Here is a 17,872-nt window from a genome sequence, read left to right as displayed (position 1 = left end):
ACCCCCCCATGACCCCCCCCTCCACGACCCCCCCCCCCATGGTGTCCTCCATGGTGTGTCCCCCCCACCCCTCATGACCCCCCCCCGTGTCCCCCCATGTCCCCTGTGACCCCCCCATGTCCCCCCACGGTGCCCCCCCCACCACTCATGACCCCCCCCCCGTGTCCCCCCCCCATGTCCCCACACGGTGTCCCCCCCCATGACCCCCATGATGTCCCCATGACCCCCCCCACAGTGTCCCCCCCACTCCACGTGACCCCCCCCATGTCCCCCCCCCCGTGTCCCCCATGGTGTCCTCCATGGTCTCCCCCATGTCCCTGTGACCCCCCCCCCCATGGTGTCCCCCCCCACCCCTCGTGACCCCCCCCCCCCCCGTGTCCCCCTCCCATGTCCCCCCATGGTTTCCTCCATGGTGTCCCCCATGGTGTCCCCCCCCCACCACTCATGACCCCCCCCCCCCCGTGTCCCCCCCCCCCACCATGTCCCCCATGGTGTCCCCATGACCCCCCCCCATGGTGTCCCCCCCACCCCTGGTGACACCCCCCCCCCCCCCGCAGGTGGAGGAGATCCGGGGCTGCATCGAGAAGCTGTCGGAGGACGTGGAGCAGGTGAAGAAGCAGCACAGCGCCATCCTGGCCGCCCCCAACCCCGACGAGAGTGAGCGGGGGGACACCGGGGGGGGGGGGGGGGATGTGGGACATGGGGGGGGGACGTGGGGGACATCGGGGGGGCAGGGGGAGCCAAGGAACCGGGGACGCCATGGAGGACACGTGGGATGGAGGGACACCAGGAACCGGGGACACCGTGGAGGACACGTGGGATGGAGGGACACCAGGAGCCGGGGACACCGTGGAGGACACATGGGATGGAGGGACACCAGGAACCGGGGACACCGTGGAGGACACGTGGGATGGAGGGACACCAGGAACCAGGGACACCGTGGAGGACACGTGGGATGGAGGGACACCAGGAGCCGGGGACACCATGGGGGGACACGTGAGATGATGGGACACCAGGGACACTGTGGAGGACACAAGGGATGGAGGGACACCAGGAGCCAGGGACACCACAGGGGACACGTGAGATGATGGGACACCAGGGACACCGTGGGGGACACATGGGATGGAGGGACACCAGGAGCCAGGGACACCGTGGAGGACACGTGGGATGGAGGGACACCAGGGACACTGTGGAGGACACAAAGGATGGAGGGACACCAGGAGCCAGGGACACCACAGGGGACACGTGGGATCGAGGGACACCAGGGACGCCACGGGGTCACCAGGACCTGGGGACACCATGGGGGACACGTGAGATGAGGGGACACCAGGAACCAGAGACATGTGAGATGGGGGGACACCAGGAACCAGGGACACCGTGGGGACACCCTGGAGGACACGGCGGTGGGGGGGGACGTTGGGGATGGAGAACACCAGGAGGGTCACTGTGGTGGGAAGAGCAGGAACTGGGGGGGGGGTGACCCCAGGGGGGTGACACCGTGGGGGTGACGTGTCCCCACCCCCACCCCCCCAGAGACGAAGCAGGAGCTGGAGGACCTCACGGCCGACATCAAGAAGACGGCGAACAAAGTGCGCTCCAAGTTGAAAGGTGACCTCGCAGTGGCCATCTTGGGGCGGGGCAGGGGCACCTTGGGGGGGACCTCCATGATAGAGGTGACCACCTGGGAGTGGTCATTTTGGGGGGGTCACCACCTTGGGGGTGACCTCCACGATGGAGATGGCCTCCTTGAGGTGGTCATTTCGAGGTTGGCCACCTTGGGGGTGACCATTTTGGGGGGTGAAGACCTTGGAGTGGTCATTTTGGGGTGTGGCCACCTTGGGGGTGACCTTCACGATAGAGGTGGCCACCTTGGGGTGGTCATTTTGGGGTGTGGCCACCTTGGGGGTGACCTTCACGATAGAGGTGGCCACCTTGGGGTGGTCATTTTGAGGTTGGCCACCTTGAGGGTGACCTCATGATGGAGGTGGCCACCTGGGGGTGGTTATTTTGGGGTGTGACCACCTTGGGGGTGACCTTCACGATGTAGGTGGCCACCTTGGGGTGGTCATTTTGAGGTTGGCCATCTTGGGGGTGACCATTTTGGGGGTTGGCCACCTTGGGGGTGACCTCCACGATGGAGGTGGCCACCCTGGGGGGTGACGTTGTCCCCTCCCGCAGCCATCGAGCAGAGCATCGAGCAGGAGGAAGGTCTGAACCGCTCCTCGGCCGATTTACGCATCCGGAAAACGCAGGTATCCCTCCGCCTTCCTCCTCCTCCTCCTCCTCCTTCTCCTCCTCCTTGGTGGCCACCAGCCTGGTGGTGGCCACCTCCCTTCCCCCCCCCGTTGTCCCCAGCACTCCACGCTGTCCCGCAAGTTCGTGGAGGTGATGACCGAGTACAACGCCACCCAGTCCAAGTACCGCGACCGCTGCAAGGACCGCATCCAGAGGCAGCTGGAGATCAGTAGGTCACCGGGGGTGGGGTGGGATGGAGAAGACACCACACCCCCCACCCCCCACCTTGGGGGTGTTGGTGTCACCCACTGTCACCTCCCCCCCACCGCCATCTCCGCAGCCGGCCGGACCACCACCAACGAGGAGCTGGAGGACATGCTGGAGAGCGGGAAGTTGGCCATCTTCACCGATGACGTACGTGAGGGGCCCCAACGGGGCACCTAGAACCCAACGGGGCACCTAGAACCCAACCAGGTCCCCGGGGAGGGGGCCAAGGAGGTGCTCCACCAGCTCCAACCAGCTCCACCACCCGACAACCAGTGGGTCCCTTGGAACCCCTGGGACTTCTTGAGGTTCTTGGTGCCCGTTGGGTCACCTGGAACCCACTGGGTCACCTAGAACCCACTGAGATGCCCCAACCAGCTCCACCACTTGACAACCAGCAGGTCCCTTGGAACCCCTGGGGCTTCTTGAGATTCTTGGTGCCCGTTGGGTCATCTGGAACCCAATGAGATGCTCCAAAACAGCTCCACCACTTGACAACCAGTAGGTCCCTTGGAATCCCTGGGGCTTCTTGAGGTTCTTGGTGCCGGTTGGGTCACCCGGAACCCACTGGGTCACCTAGAACCCACTGAGATGCCCCAACCAGCTCCACCACTTGACAACCAGCAGGTCCCTTGGAACCCCCGGGGCTTCTTGAGGTTCTTGGTGCCCATTGGATCACCCGGAACCCACTGGGTCACCTAGAACCTGTTAGGTCACCTAGAACCCAATGAGATGCCTCAACCAGCTCCACCACTTGACAACCAGGAAGTCCCCTGGGGCTCTTGGGGCTTCTTGAGGTTCTTGGTGCCCGTTGGGTCATCTGGAACCCAATGAGATGCTCCAAAACAGCTCCACCACTTGACAAACAGTAGGTCCCTTGGAGCCCCTGGGGCTTCTTGAGGTTCTTGGTGCCCGTTGGGTCACCTGGAACCCGTTGGGTCACCCAGAACCCAATGAGATGCCCCAAATCATTGAGTGACCTCAAAACCGTGAGGTTGCCCGTGACCTGCTGGGCTACCTGGAGCCCCGTCGGACCATCTCGTAACCCCAGGAGCTCCACCTGACGTTCTCCCCCCACCGTGTCCTCTCCTGCCAGATCAAAATGGACTCGCAGATGACCAAACAGGCCCTGAACGAGATCGAGACGCGGCACAACGAGATCATCAAGCTGGAGACGAGCATCCGGGAGCTGCACGACATGTTCGTGGACATGGCCATGCTGGTGGAGAGCCAGGTACGGGGCGGGGGCCGGGGGGGGGGGAACGGGACAGTGGGAGGGCTTGGACCCCCACCCGCCTTGGGGTGGAGGACCCCCACAAAGCCCCCAGCGAGGGGCCGGATCCAGCAGATCCCTCTCTCCCACCAAAATCGAGGGTTCTAGAGTCTGCTGAAACTTCTAGAGCCCACGGGGCCACCTAGAAGCCATGATGCAAAGCTCTCGAGCCCACCAGGAGACCGTTGGCTCACCTGGAACCCACCGGAACCCCGTATTTAGTGTTCATCCGCTCACCCAGACGCCATGGAAAGGTCTTGAGCCCACCGAGGGTCATCTAGAACCCAGCAAAAGCCATTATTAGGGCTCATTGGCCCATCTAGATGCCATCACGAAGGGCGTGAGGCCACCAAAAATCATCCAGAACCCCCGAAGAACCATTATTAGAGCCCATGGGCCCGTCTAGACGCCATCAAAAGCTCTTGAGGCCACCAGAAATCATCTAGAACCCATGAAAAGCCATCATTAGGGCTCGTTGGCCCATCTAGATGCCATCGCAAAGGTCTTGAACCCACCAAGTGTCACCTAGAACCCCTGAAGAACTCATTACTAGAGCCCACTGGCCCATCTAGACGCCAACAAAACCTCTTGAGGCCACCAAGGGTCACCTAGAATCTCTGAAGAACCATTATTAGAGCCCATTGGCCCATCTAGATGCCATTACAAAGGTCTCGAGTCCACCGAGGGTCACCTAGAACCTCTGAAGAACCATTATTAGAGCCCGTTGGCCCATCTAGATGCCATTACAAACCTCTTGAGGCCACCGAGGGTCACCTAGAACCTCTGAAGAACCATTATTAGAGCCCGTTGGCCCATCTAGATGCCATCAAAAGCTCTTGAGGCCACCAAAGGTCACCTAGAACCTCTGAAGAACCATTATTAGAGCCCGTTGGCTCATCTAGACGCCAACAAAACCTCTTGAGGCCACCAAGGGTCACCTAGAACCTCTGAAGAACCATTATTAGAGCCCGTTGGCCCATCTAGACACCAACAAAACCTCTTGAGGCCACCAAGGGTCACCTAGAACCTCTGAAGAACCATTATTAGAGCCCGTTGGCCCATCTAGACGCCATCAAAAGCTCTTGAGGCCACCAAGGGTCACCTAGAACCTCTGAAGAACCATTATTAGAGCCCGTTGGCCCATCTAGACGCCAACAAAACCTCTTGAGGCCACCACGAGGCCGTTGAACCACCTAGAACCGGCCAAGAACACCCCCACCCCCAACACCCCCAATCCTGGTGGCCGTGGTGTGTCTGGGCTCAAGGGCGGGTGGGGGGGTGCGTGCGCGTGTGTGTGTCCCACCACCACCCACCACTTCCCACCCCCAGGGCGAGATGATCGACCGCATCGAGTACAACGTGGAGCACTCGGTGGACTACGTGGAACGGGCCGTTTCCGACACCAAAAAAGCCGTAAAGTACCAGAGCAAGGCCCGGAGGGTGAGTGGGCGCCGGGGGGGGGGGGATGTGGGGGGAGGGGGGTGGGGGGGAGTTGGGGGGGGTGGGGGTCAGGGTGGGGGTGGGGGTTCCTCCTGCCCCGTAACGCTCCTCTCTTCTCTTCCTCCCCCCGCTGCCCGGACGTCGCCGGTTGCCTTTTGGCCCTTGGGTTTTGGTTTTTTTTTGGGGGGGGTTTTGGGGGGTTTTTTAATTTGTTCGTTGGGTTTTGGGGTTTGGTTTCTTTTCGGTTTTTGTTGGGGGTTGGGCTTTTTTGGTTGGGTTTGGGGTTTGTGTTTTTTTTTTTGGTTCCTCCTGGACGTCGTTGCGTTGGGTTTTGTTGGGTTTTGTTGGGTTTTGTTGGGTTTTGGTGGGTTTTGTTGGGTTGTTTTTTTGGGTTTCGTTGGGTTTCCTTGGGTTTTTTGGTTGTTTGGGTTTTTTTTGGGGGGGTGGGGGGTGTTTTTTGCTTTTTCCTGGATGCCGTTTGTTGGGTTTCGGTTGGTTTTTGTTGGTTTTGTTGGGTTTTGGGGTTTTTTTGTGTTGTTTTTTTTTTTTTTTTTGGGGGGGGGGGGTGGTGCGTTTCGGGGCGGGTTTTTGGTTTTTTTTTCCTGGATGTGATTTGTTGGGGTTTGGGTGATTTTTGCTGGTTTTGTTGGGTTTTTTTTGGGGGGGGTTGGGGGGGTTTTGGTTTGTTTTTCTTGGATTCGTTTGCTGGTTTTTGGTTGTGATTTCTTGGGTTTGGGGGGGTTTGGGTTTTTTTTTGTTGTTGTTTTTTTCTTTTTTTTCCTGGATGTCAATTGTTGGGGTTTGGTTGGGGTTTTTTTTTGTTGATTTTGTTGGTTTTGGGATTTTTTTGTTGATTTTGTTGGTTTCGGGGCTTGGGTTGGGGTTTTTTTTGTTGGTTTTGTTGGTTTCGGTTATTTTTTTTGTTGATTTTGTTGGTTTCGGGGTTTTTTTTGTTGGTTTTGTTGGTTTCGGTTATTTTTTTTGTTGATTTTGTTGGTTTCGGGGTTTTTTTTGTTGATTTTGTTGGTTTCGGGGGTTGGGATGGGTTTTTTTTTTTTGGTTTTTCCTGGATTTGGGCTTGGGTTTGGTTGGGTTTCGGTGGGTTTGTTGTTTTTTCGGTTATTTTTTTGGGTTTTGTTTTTTTTTTTCCTGGATGGGTTGGTTTTTGTCGGGTTTTTGGGGGGTGTGTGTGTGTTGGTTTTATTTTTTTTTGGGGGGGGGGGGTAACGCAGAAGAAAATCATGATCATAATCTGTTGCGTGGTGCTGGGGGTGGTCTTGGCCTCCTCCATCGGGGGCACGTTGGGCTTGTAGGGTCCTCGGTTCGCCCCCCGCGGCAGCAATTAACGCCCGGCCCCCTCCCCCCCCCCCCCCCCCAACCTCCTTTCTTCGTTCCCCCTCCCCCCCGCCCTCCCCCCGGTAACGAGAATAACCTCATCAGCGAGAATAAGAATAAATTAAGAGACTTAATTGTTCATGCGAACGGACATAACCGCACGTGGTCCCGCCGCGGAGCAGAGCGGCCCGGCCCGGCCCCGGGGCCGGCAAATCTAAAAGGGGCTCGTCGGCCTCCATCCATCCATCCATCCATCCGTCCATCCGTCTGTCCATCCATCCGTCCATCCCATCCTCCTCCTCTTCCTCCCACCCCCAACCCCTCCCCAGGTTCCTCCTCCTTCACCTCCTGCCGCCGCCCCATCTCCCATCCACGCGCTGGGCTTGGTGGTGGGGTGGCGGTGGGGACACGTCCGGGAGGTCCTCCTGCCCTTGGTGGCCCTAGATGGAAGGGGGGGGTGGGGTGGGGTGTGGAGGGGCAGGTGGGTCAAAGGGGGCCACCGAGGTTGGGGGCTGGAGGCTCCTGGGGGGGGGGCCCGGGGTGAGGTTGACACTGGAGAAAGGTCATGGGTTGGATTGGGTTGACCTTCGGGAGCGATTATGGGGGCAGAAGGGTTGGGGTGGCCCCATGGAAGGGTCAAGGGTCAAGTTGACCTTCAGGAGTCATCATGGGGGCAGTTGGGGTCGCCCCATGGAGGGGTCAAGGGTCAGGTTGACCTTCAGGAGTCATCATGGGGGCAGTTGGGGTCACCCCATGGAGGGGTCAAGGGTCAGGTTGACCCCATGGAGGGGTTAAGGGTCAGGTTGACCTTCAGGAGTCATCATGGGGGCAGTTGGGGTCGCCCCATGGAGGGGTCAAAGGTCAGGTTGACCCCAGAGAGGGGTCACAGGTCAGGTTGGCCCCACAGACGGGTCCACGGGTGGGGCCGAGCCCGAAGAGGGGTCAGGGGTCAGGTTTGGATGACCCCGGGGCAGGATTTTGGGGCACAGTTGGGTCGGATCAACCTCAGGAAGGGGGTTATGGGTCACGTTGACCCTGGAGAGGGGTCAGAGGTCAGACGGGGGTGGCTGTAGGGAGGGGTCATGGGTCGGGGTGACCCCAAAGAGGGGTCATAGGTCGCGTTAGGAGGACCCTAGAGAAGGATCGTGGGGGGCAGTTGGGTGGGGTTGACCCCGGTGAGGGCCAAGGGGGGGGGTTATGGGTCGGGTTGACCCTAGGAGAGGTCAAAGGGCAGGGTTTGGGTTGACCTTGACCCGTCCTGGGTGTGGGAGGGGGAGGGGTGGAGGAGCCCCCCCCGCTGGTCCCGGGGGTGGGTGGCCCTGGGGGGGCAGAAGCGACTCTGAGGTGACGCCATCACCCGCCCAACTAACCCGCTAACCACTCATCCAACCAGCTAACCACCCCCCATCCCGCCCCCTAACCAACCATCCGAACCAGCAGATAACCACCCCCCCCATCCCAGCGGTTAACTACCCACCCAACCAGCTAACCCAGTACCCACCCGCCTGGCTAACCAATCACCCCATCACTTAACCATCCCCCCAACCAGTTAACCAGCCGCCGATCCAACCAGCTAACCGATCACTCAGCCAGCTAACCGCTCATCCAGCTAGCTAACCAGTCGCTCAAACAGCTAACCAGCCACCTAGCCGGCTACCCACCACCCATCCAACCAGTTAACCACCCACCCACCCCCTCACACAACTAACCAGCCATCCATCCGAACAGCTGAGCAACCAACCAGCTAACTACTGCCCACCCAAGCCAGCTAACCAACCGGCCGACCACCCAGCTAACCAGCTAACTACCCGCTCGACCAGCTAACGACCCATCTCACCACCCACCTAACTGCCATCCATCCCACCGGCTAACCAACCCACTACCTGACTAACCTGATAACTGCCAGCCAGCTAGCCAACCCATCGCCCAGCTAACCAACCAACCCATCGCCCTGCTAACCAGCTAACCCACTGCCCAGCTAACCAGCCCATCACCCAGATAATCAACCAACCCATCACCCGGCTAAGCAGCCCATCACCCAGTTAACCAACCCATCGCCCAACTAACCAACTAACCCATCACCCAGTCAACCAACCCATCGCCCAGCTAACCACCCATCCGTCTCCCCCCCCCCAACTAACCACCCATCCACCCACCCATCCAACCAGCTTAACTACCCACCCACACTCCCCCCTCAACTACCCAACAGCCCCATCACCCGCTCAATGACCCAACCGGCCAATCAGCTGCTCTCCCAACTGACCAACCAACCAACCACCATCTGCCCCATCAACCAACCAACCAACCACCAACTGCCCCACCAACCAACCAACCACCAACTGCCCCACCAACCAACCAACCAACCAACCACCAACTGCCCCATCAACCAACCAACCAACCAACCACCAACTGCCCCATCAACCAACCAACCACCAACTGCCCCACCAACCAACCCCCCGGTGACCCAACCACCCCCCCAATGACCCAACCACCCCCTCAACCAACCCCCCAATGAACCAACCAACCCGGCCAAGACCCAACTGGGCCATCAACGACCCACCAATGACCCAACCATCCCAACGACCCAACCACCCCCTCGACCCAACTGTCCCATCAACGACCCAACTGTCCCATCAACGACCCAACTGTCCCATCAACGAGCCAACCATCCCACCAACAACCCAACTGTCCCATCAATGACCCAAATGTCCCACCAAAGACCCAAATGTCCCACCAAAGACCCAACCGTCCCAATGACCCAACCACCCACCAATTACCCATCAACACCACCAAAGACCCAACCGTCCCCTCAATGACCCAACTGTCCCATCAACGACCCAAATGTCCCATCAACAACCCAACCGTCCCTTCAACGACCCAACTGTCCCCTCAATGAGCCAACTGTCCCATCAATGACCCACCATGCCCTCAATGACCCAACCGTCCCCTCAACGACCCAACCGTCCCCTCAACGACCCGACCGTCCCAACGACCCAACCACCCACCAATGAACCATCAACACCACCAAAGACCCAACTGTCCCCTCAATGACCCAACCACCTCCTCAATGACCCAACCGTCCCCTCAACGACCCATCAACACCATCAACGACCCAACCATCCCACCAATGACCCAACTGTCCCAATGACCCAACCGTCCCCTCAACGACCCAACCGTCCCCTCAACGACCCATCAACACCATCAACGACCCATCAACACCATCAACGACCCAACTGTCCCAATGACCCAACCGTCCCATCAACGACCCAACTGTCCCCTCAACGACCCATCAACACCATCAACGACCCATCAACACCATCAACGACCCAACCATCCCACCAATGACCCAACCGCCCCCTCAATGACCCAACCACCCCCTCAATGACCCAAATGTCCCACCAATCACCCAACCACCATCAACCACCCCCCATCAACACCCCCCCCCCCCCCCAGCTCCACCCCCCACCCCACCCCCCGGCCGAGGAACCACCCCCCACACTTAGATTTCCCGCCCCGCGGGGGTCGCCCCAGTGCCGCCACCGCCCCCCGCGCTGCCTCCCCCCTCCCCCCCCCGCCCTCCTCCCTCCCAAAACCCCACGCCGCGGTGTGGGGTGGGGGTGTGTGTGGGGCGGGTGGTGGGTCCAGGGGGGGTGTCCCCCCCGCCCCCGAGCTCTGTATCGCCCCCCTCGTGGTCTGTGATGTATTTGCTACGAAACCCATTGCCACAAACGCACCCGTCTCCGCCTCCTTCCTTCCTCCGCCCGGCGACGGGGTGGGGGGGGGGCGGTTCTGGGGGTGAGGGGGGGATTGGGGGGGCGGGTGGGTGTGTCCCTACGGCTCCTATAGGGTCCCTACAGCCCCCCCCCCCCCCCCCCCCCCCCCAAAGCGGCCGCGGGGGTCCCTATAGCTTCCCCAACCTCCCTATAGCTCCTCCCGGGGCTTCTATACCTCGACCTCCCTCGTTCCCAGGGGGTCACTTATGGGTCTGGCAGCCCCCCATCGCGCCCCACGAGCCGCTGGAGCGCCCCACGAGCCCCCTATAGCCCCTCACAGCCCCCTATAGCCCCTCACAGCCCCCCCATTCTTCCATACGCTACCGAACACTTCTATATGAAGCCTATACATTTACTTACAGCCCCCTATAGCTCTTGGTAGCCCCACGTGGTTGCCCCAAATGCCACGCCAGCCCCCTATAGCCCCCCTATAGCCCACACAGGACCCCCTTGGTCCCTAGTCCCCTATAGCCCCATAGCCGGTAGAGCCCCTCAGTTCCCTATAGCCGTTCCCTATGGCCCCTATAGATCTATAGGGTCTTCTGCAGCCTTATAGAGCCCCATACGGCTCCCTATAGGTCCGCGGGATCTCCAACAGCCCCCCCCCCCCCATCATCCCCTATAGCCCCTATAGGTCCCCGGTCGCTTGGGGTCGAAAACGGGGCAGGAAACCGTTTCTTTAGAAATTTAATGGGGCGCCGAGGGCGGGGCCAAGGCACCGAAGGGGGCGGGGCCAAGGCACCATAAAAGGGGGGGTGGTGGGTCCCCCTTCCGTTAGGGGTCAGGGAGGTCGTCGGCGAGGAGCATGGGGGACCCCAGCTGGAGGTCCCGCTGGAGGCTCTCGAGGGCGGCCGGGCTCAGGCGATGGACCTCCAGCCAATCAGCGAGCAGCGAGGCCGAGAGCGGCGCCGAATCGCCTTGGCTGGGGGTGGGCAGAGGGGGCGGGGCTTCAGCCCGGACCCCTGGGACCCCCCAACCCCCCTACAAATTCCCAACCCTTGGGTCCCGTCCGTCTCCACCCCCTCCTTCATTCCCCATCATCACGGGTGTTTGGGTCCCACCAAGGAGAAGGAACGTCCGGGTCCCACCGCGCCCCACCTGGGTCCCCCTCCCCCCCAAAAAACACTGGGGTCCCCCCCCCAAACTCCCACCCGGACACCTGGGTCACCCCCCAAACTCCCACCCGGACACCTGGGTCACCCCCCTTCTTCTCACCTGTCTTTGGTGTCCCCCACCATGTCCAAGGACTGGCTGAGGAACTCCTCCAGGTCGAAGCCCACCCCGTAGCCGGCCCCGCTCCCCTTGGGGGTCCCCGAGAAGACGGGGGGCAGCAGGTCCTCCACCTGTGGGGGTGACGATGAGGATGGTCAACGTGGTGGCCAAGCCCAGACTCCCTCCCTCCCCCTCACCGCGTCCCCACGGCCAGGAGGTCCCCCCCGAGACCCTCACCTGGGACTTGGAGAGCTGCTGGGTGACGGTGGCCACGTCGGGGTCCGCCGGGAGGGGGGCAACGGGGGGCTCCGGCCAGACCTCGGGACCCGGCCAGGTTTCGGGGGGAGGAGGACAAGTTGGGGGAGGAGGAGGAGGAGGAGGAAGAGGAGGAGGAGGAAGGGGGTCGGGGGGCCGGGAAGGGGGCGGGGGGCGAGGTGGGGCCCCGTCCCTCATCTTGGTCCATCTCTCGAGGAGGTGGCGGTCGTCGTCGGTGAGGACGAGCCCCCGCAGCCCCTCCCCCCGGCCCCGGGGCTCGCGCCGTTCCCGCTCCCGTTGCTTCTTCTCCCGTTCCTTGGCCCGTTCCTGACGCCGGCGCCGCTTCTCCTCCCGCTCCCGCTGCCGCTCTGCCGCCGTCACCGGCTTCCGGCCCTCCGGAGCCTCCGGGGCCGCGCAGGGGGGCTCTGGGAGGCAAGGTGGGGGGCAGGGGTGGAGATAACGACTCAACTGACCCAACCACAACCCAACTGACCTCACCCAACCTCAACCAAACCCAACCACAACCAACCAAACCCAACTACAACCCAACCACAACCAGCCAAACCCAACCACAACCAACCAAACCCAACCACAACCCAATCACAACCTCAACCAACCCAACCACAACCAACCAAACCCAACTACAACCCAACCACAACCAACCAAACCCAACCACAACCAACCAAACCCAACCACAACCCAACCACAACCCAACCGACCCAACCACAACCAACCAAACCCAACCACAACCCAATCACAACCTCAACCAACCCAACCACAACCCAGCCACAACCAACCAAACCCAACCACAACCCAACCGACCCAACCACAACCAAATAAACCCAACCACAACCCAACTGACCCAACCACAACCAACCAAACCCAACCACAACCCAATCACAACCTCAACCAACCCAACCACAACCCAGCCACAACCAACCAAACCCAACCACAACCCAACCGACCCAACCACAACCAAATAAACCCAACCACAACCCAACTGACCCAACCACAACCAACCAAACCCAACCACAACCCAATCACAACCTCAACCAACCCAACCACAACCCAACCAAACCCAACCACAACCTCAACCAACCCAGCCACAACCCAACTGACCCAACCCAACCACAACCAATCTCTGGGATGGAAGAGACCAGGGATGGAGCCACCAACCCAACCACAACCCAACCAACCCAACCCCAACCCAAGTGACCCCACCCAAACCCAAGTGACCGCACCCAAACCCAACCACAACCAACCCCTGGGACCCAGAAGACCAAGGATGGAGCCACCAACCCCACCCACAGCCCTTCCAGGGGACCCAGGCGTCCGGGCACCCCCTCACCTTTGCTCTTGTTCCTCATGGCCGACTTGAGGAGCGCGGCCTTGAGGGCGGCCTTGGTGTCGTCAGAGATGGCCCCGTCCCTCTTGGGGGCCGCGGGGGCCCCCGGCTCCGCCTTCACCCGGGGAGAGTCCATTGGACAGTCGGGGGCGGGAGCGGGGCCGGGGCTCGGCATGTCCACGTCGGCGCAGGGCCAGGAGGGGCCAACGCTGGCCACCGTGGCATTGGCCGCGTTGACGTTGGCCATGTTGACGTTGCTGTTGGTCACGGCGGCACCGATGGTGGCCATGTTGACGTTGGCCAAGCCGACGTTGGCCGCGTTGACGTTGGCCATGTTGACGTCCACCACGCTGACGCCAGCGTCGGCCACGTCGATGTCGCTCACGGTGAGGTTGCCCGCGTTGACGTTGGCCGCGTTGACGCCGCCGCCAACGTTGGCCGCGTTGCCGTCCCCACCGGGGACGTTAAGGTTGGCCGCGGCCCCGTTGACCGCGTCGCCACCTCCGCCGGCCCCGTTGGCCGCGTTGTCGCCGGCGCCGGCCGGGGCGAAGGCGATTTGCCGCCGGATGCCGTCGCGGCGGGCGTGGAAGTCGGCGATTTCGGCCACGATGGCCGCCTTGATCTCCTCCTTGGTGAGGGCCCGGCGGTCGAAGGCGAAGTCGAAGGCGGGGACGCACTCGGGCTCGTCCTCGGGGTCGTGGTATTTGGCCAAAAAGGGGTGACGCAAGGCCTCGGCCACCCCCACCCGCTCCCGGGGGTCGAAACGTAACATGCGCCCCAAGAGGGCCAAGGCGGCCGGCTCGGCGTCGCCGAAAAGGTTCTCCCAAGGTACGGCCGGTCGCGGGGGCAAGCTCTGCACGTAGGCCCTGACCCGTTCGGCCCCGATGGCCGCCATGACGGTAGCCGGGGGCGTCCCCAGAACGGCCATGATGAGCTGGAGCTGGTGGACGTAGTTCCGGCCGGGGAAGAGCTGTCGGCGGCCCAACATCTCGGCGAAGATGCAGCCCACCGACCACATGTCGATGGCGCGGGTGTAACGGTGGAGGGAGAGGAGAAGCTCCGGCGCCCGGTACCAGCGGGTGGCCACGTACTCGGTGAGAAAGGCCTTGGCCTGCCGGGGGTCGGCCCCCAAGCCCCGGGCCATGCCGAAATCGCCGATCTTCAGCTCGCAGTTCTCGTTGACCAGGAGGTTGCTGGGCTTGAGGTCGCGGTGGAGGACGTTGGCCGAGTGGATGTACTTGAGGCCCCGCAGGAGCTGGTAGAGGAAGTAGCGGACGTGCTCCAGCGTCAGGGGCTGGGCCGAGTGGATGATCTGGTGGAGGTCGCTCTCCATCAGGTCCAGCACCACGTAACTGTGGGGCAAGGGGGGAGGAGGGGGGGGAAAAAAAAAAAAAGGGACCCCAGGCGTCCGGGAGGGGTCGGGGACGTCCCCGTGGGGTGCCACCAACCCCTACCGCCGAGCCGGGGGGTCTGGTGGGCTCCAGCCCACGTGTTCTCCTACCCCACCAGGAGGGGATGGAGATGTTCCTATGGGGCCCACCACCACCCAATGGGGCCAGATGACCAGGTGGGCTCCATCCCACGTCTCCTCCTGCCCCACGACAGCACCCAGCTGGGGATGGAGATGTCCCTGTGGAGCCACCACCCCCTGATGGACCCAGGTGATCAGGTGGGTTCCATACCACGTCTCCTCCTGCCCCCCCAGGAAGGGATGGAGATGTTCCTATGGGGCCACCACCCCCTGATGGACCCAGGTGACCAGGTGGGCTCCATCCCACGTCTCCTCCTGCCCCCCCAGGAAGGGATGGAGATGTTCCTATGGGGCCACCACCCCCTGATGGACCCAGGTGACCAGGTGGGCTCCATCCCATGTGTCCTCCTGTCCCCCCAGGAAGGGACGGAGATGTCCCTATGGGGCCACCACCCCCTAATGACCCCCGGGGGGGGCCCCAGCTGCCCGGGGCACGCACACGGAGCGGAACTCGCCGTAGGGGACGGTGGGTTTGAGGATGTCCTTGATGCCGATGATGTTGTCGTGCTTGAAGTGCTTGAGGATCTTCAGCTCCCGCAGCGTCCTCTTGGCGTTGGTCACCACGTCGAAGGCGTTGGGGATCTTCTTGATGGCCACCTGCTGGCCTGGGGGGGGGGACGGGACATGGGATCAAGGAGGGGGGGCTTGTCACCCCACCCTGGGGACCACCAAGCACCCAGAGGGGACCCAGGCGTCCGGGAACCCCCAAATCTCCCACCCAAGAGGACCCCGACATCCAGGAGCCCCCCAATCTCCCACCCGAGGGGACCCAGCTGTCCAGGGACCCCCATTGAAGAGGACCCAGCTATCTGGGGACCCCCCAATCTCCCACCCAGGCATCCAGGGGATCCCCAATCTCCCACCCGAGGGGACCCCGACATCCAGGAACCCCCACCCAAGGAGACTCAGGTCTGGGGGACCCCCCGATATCCCACCTGAGGGGACCCCAGCATCTGAGGGGACCCCAATCTCCCACCCAGGCATCTGGGGGGCCCCAAATCTCACACCCAAGGGGACCCAGGTCTGGGGGACCCCCAATCTCCCACTCAGACATCTGGGGGAACCCCAATCTCCCACCCGAGGGGACCCCGACATCCAGGAACCCCCACCCAAGGGGACCCAGGTGTCCAGGGGGACCCCCCAATCTCCCACCCAAGAGGACCCAGGCGTCTGGGGGACCCCTACCCGAGGGGACCCAGGTCTGGGGGACCCCCAATCTCCCACCTGAGGGGACCCCGGCATCTGAGGGGACCCCAATGTCCCACCCAAGGGGACCCAGGTGTCTGGGGGGATCCCCACCCAAGGGGACCCAGGTTTGGGGGACCCCCAATCTCCCACCTGAGAGGACCCCAACATCCAGGAACCCCCACCCGAGGGGACCCAGGTGTCCAGGGGGACCCCCACCCAAGGGGACCCAGGTCTGGGGTTCCCCCAATCTCCCACCCGAGGGGACCCAGGCGTCTGGGGGACCCCTACCCGAGGGGACCCAGGTCTGGGGGACCCCCAATCTCCCACCTGAGGGGACGCCAGCATCTGAGGGGACCCCAATCTCCCACCCAGGCATCTGGGGGGCCCCAAATCTCACACCCAAGGGGACCCAGGTCTGGGGGACCCCCAATCTCCCACTCAGGCATCTGGGGGAACCCCAATCTCCCACCCGAGGGGACCCAGGTGTCCAAGGGACCCCCAATCTCCCACCCAAGGGGACCCCGACATCCAGGAACCCCCACCCGAGGGGACCCAGGTCTGGGGTTCCCCCAATCTCCCACCCGAGGGGACCCAGGCGTCCGGGGGGACCCCAAGCCCCCCCCCCCGCTGCCCCCCGAGGGTACCCCGGGGTGGGGGGGGTTCCGTGGGGGGGTGGTCTCACCGGTGTCGCGGCGGCGCGCGGAGCTGACGACGCCGTATGCACCGGTGCCGATGGTCTCGATGACCTCGTACTCGTCCCCCACCTCGAAGGTGACGTCCAGCGCCCGGGCCTTCAGCAGGGCCAGGGGACCCCCCCCGGCCCCCGACACCCGCCCCGGGGGGTCCCGGCGGCCCCCCCCGGCCTCCGCCTCCGCCTCCGCCATGGGCCCTGCCACACGCCACACCGGGGCTCGGAGACGGGCACCCCGGCGCCCGGGACCCACACCTCCCGGGGACCCACACGTCCTGGGGACCCACATATCCCTAGGGGACCCCAAAATCTGGGACCCACACCTCCCGGGGACCCACACGGCTCAGGGACCCACATATCCCTAGGGGACCCCGAAATCTGGGACCTACATGGCTCAGGGACCCACATATCCCTAGGGGACCCCAAAATATGGGAGCCACACGTCCCAGGGACCCACATATCCCTAGGGGACCCCAAAATATGGGACCCACACATCCCGGGGACCCACATATCCCTAGGGGACCCCAAAATATGGGACCTACATGGCTCAGGGACCCACATATCCCTAGGGGACCCCAAAATATGGGACCCACACGTCCCAGGGACCCACATATCCCTAGGGGACCCCAAAATCTGGGACCCACACCTACCGGGGACCCACACGGCTCAGGGACCCCGAAATCTGGGACCCACACGGCTCGGGGACCCCAAAATATGGGACCCACACGGCTCGGGGACCCACATATCCCTAGGGGACCCCAAAATCTGGGACCCACACATCTCAGGGACCCACATATCCCTAGGGGACCCCAGCATCCGGGACCCACACATCTCGGGGACCCACATACCCCTAGGGGACCCCGGGGTCTGGGACCCACATATCCCAGGGACCTACACGTCCCAGGGACCCACATATCCCAGGGAACCCACATTTCCTACCTCTGGGGACCCACACACCCCGGGGACCCACATGCCCCAGGGTCCCCCAACCTCCCACCCAAGGGGTCCCAGGGGTCCAGGCCCCACATACCCCAGTGACCCACACATCCCGGGGGTCCCGGCCCCACACATCCCAGGGGTCCCAGGGGTCTGGGCCCCACACATCTGGGGGACCCCATGGGTCCGGGCCCCACATATCCCAGGGCCCCACACATCCCAGTGCCCCACACATCCCGGGGGTCCGGGCCCCACACATCCCGGGGGTCCCAGAGGTCCGGGCCCCACATACCTCAGTGACCCACACACCCCAGTGCCCCACACATCCCGGGGATCCGGGCCCCACACATCCCAGGGGTCCCAGGGGTCCGGGCCCCACACATCCCGGGGGTCC

General features: G+C 62.6%; 2 protein-coding genes across 2 annotated transcripts; one reads left to right on the top strand and one right to left on the bottom strand.

Annotated features, from left to right (window-relative positions):
• Nucleotides 1–557: 557 nt before the first annotated feature.
• Nucleotides 558–6,525, top strand: LOC141478305 (syntaxin-1B; the record flags this gene model as incomplete). The annotated part of the gene is made up of 8 exons (XM_074167410.1): nt 558–657; nt 1,534–1,608; nt 2,179–2,252; nt 2,356–2,464; nt 2,576–2,649; nt 3,596–3,733; nt 5,102–5,212; nt 6,445–6,525. Coding segments are annotated over 8 exons (762 nt in total), but the record flags the coding sequence as incomplete, so codon positions are not given.
• A 4,465-nt stretch (nt 6,526–10,990) lies between these two features.
• Nucleotides 10,991–17,471, bottom strand: MAPK7 (mitogen-activated protein kinase 7). Its single transcript, XM_074167408.1, has 7 exons — nt 17,440–17,471; nt 16,534–16,797; nt 15,103–15,268; nt 13,136–14,484; nt 11,770–12,212; nt 11,536–11,663; nt 10,991–11,242 (listed from the first exon to the last, which is right to left on the bottom strand). Exons 2-7 carry the CDS (start codon nt 16,733–16,735, stop codon nt 11,095–11,097), a joined length of 2,436 nt encoding a protein of 811 aa, XP_074023509.1. The 5' UTR covers nt 16,736–16,797; nt 17,440–17,471; the 3' UTR covers nt 10,991–11,094.
• Between the last annotated feature and the right edge of the window lie 401 nt (nt 17,472–17,872).

This window comes from Numenius arquata, unplaced genomic scaffold (assembly GCF_964106895.1).
Source record: "Numenius arquata unplaced genomic scaffold, bNumArq3.hap1.1 HAP1_SCAFFOLD_1472, whole genome shotgun sequence".
NCBI classification, from domain to species: domain Eukaryota; kingdom Metazoa; phylum Chordata; class Aves; order Charadriiformes; family Scolopacidae; genus Numenius; species Numenius arquata.
Note: the sequence above shows the minus strand (reverse complement) of the source record. Positions and strands in the feature narration are given on the sequence as shown.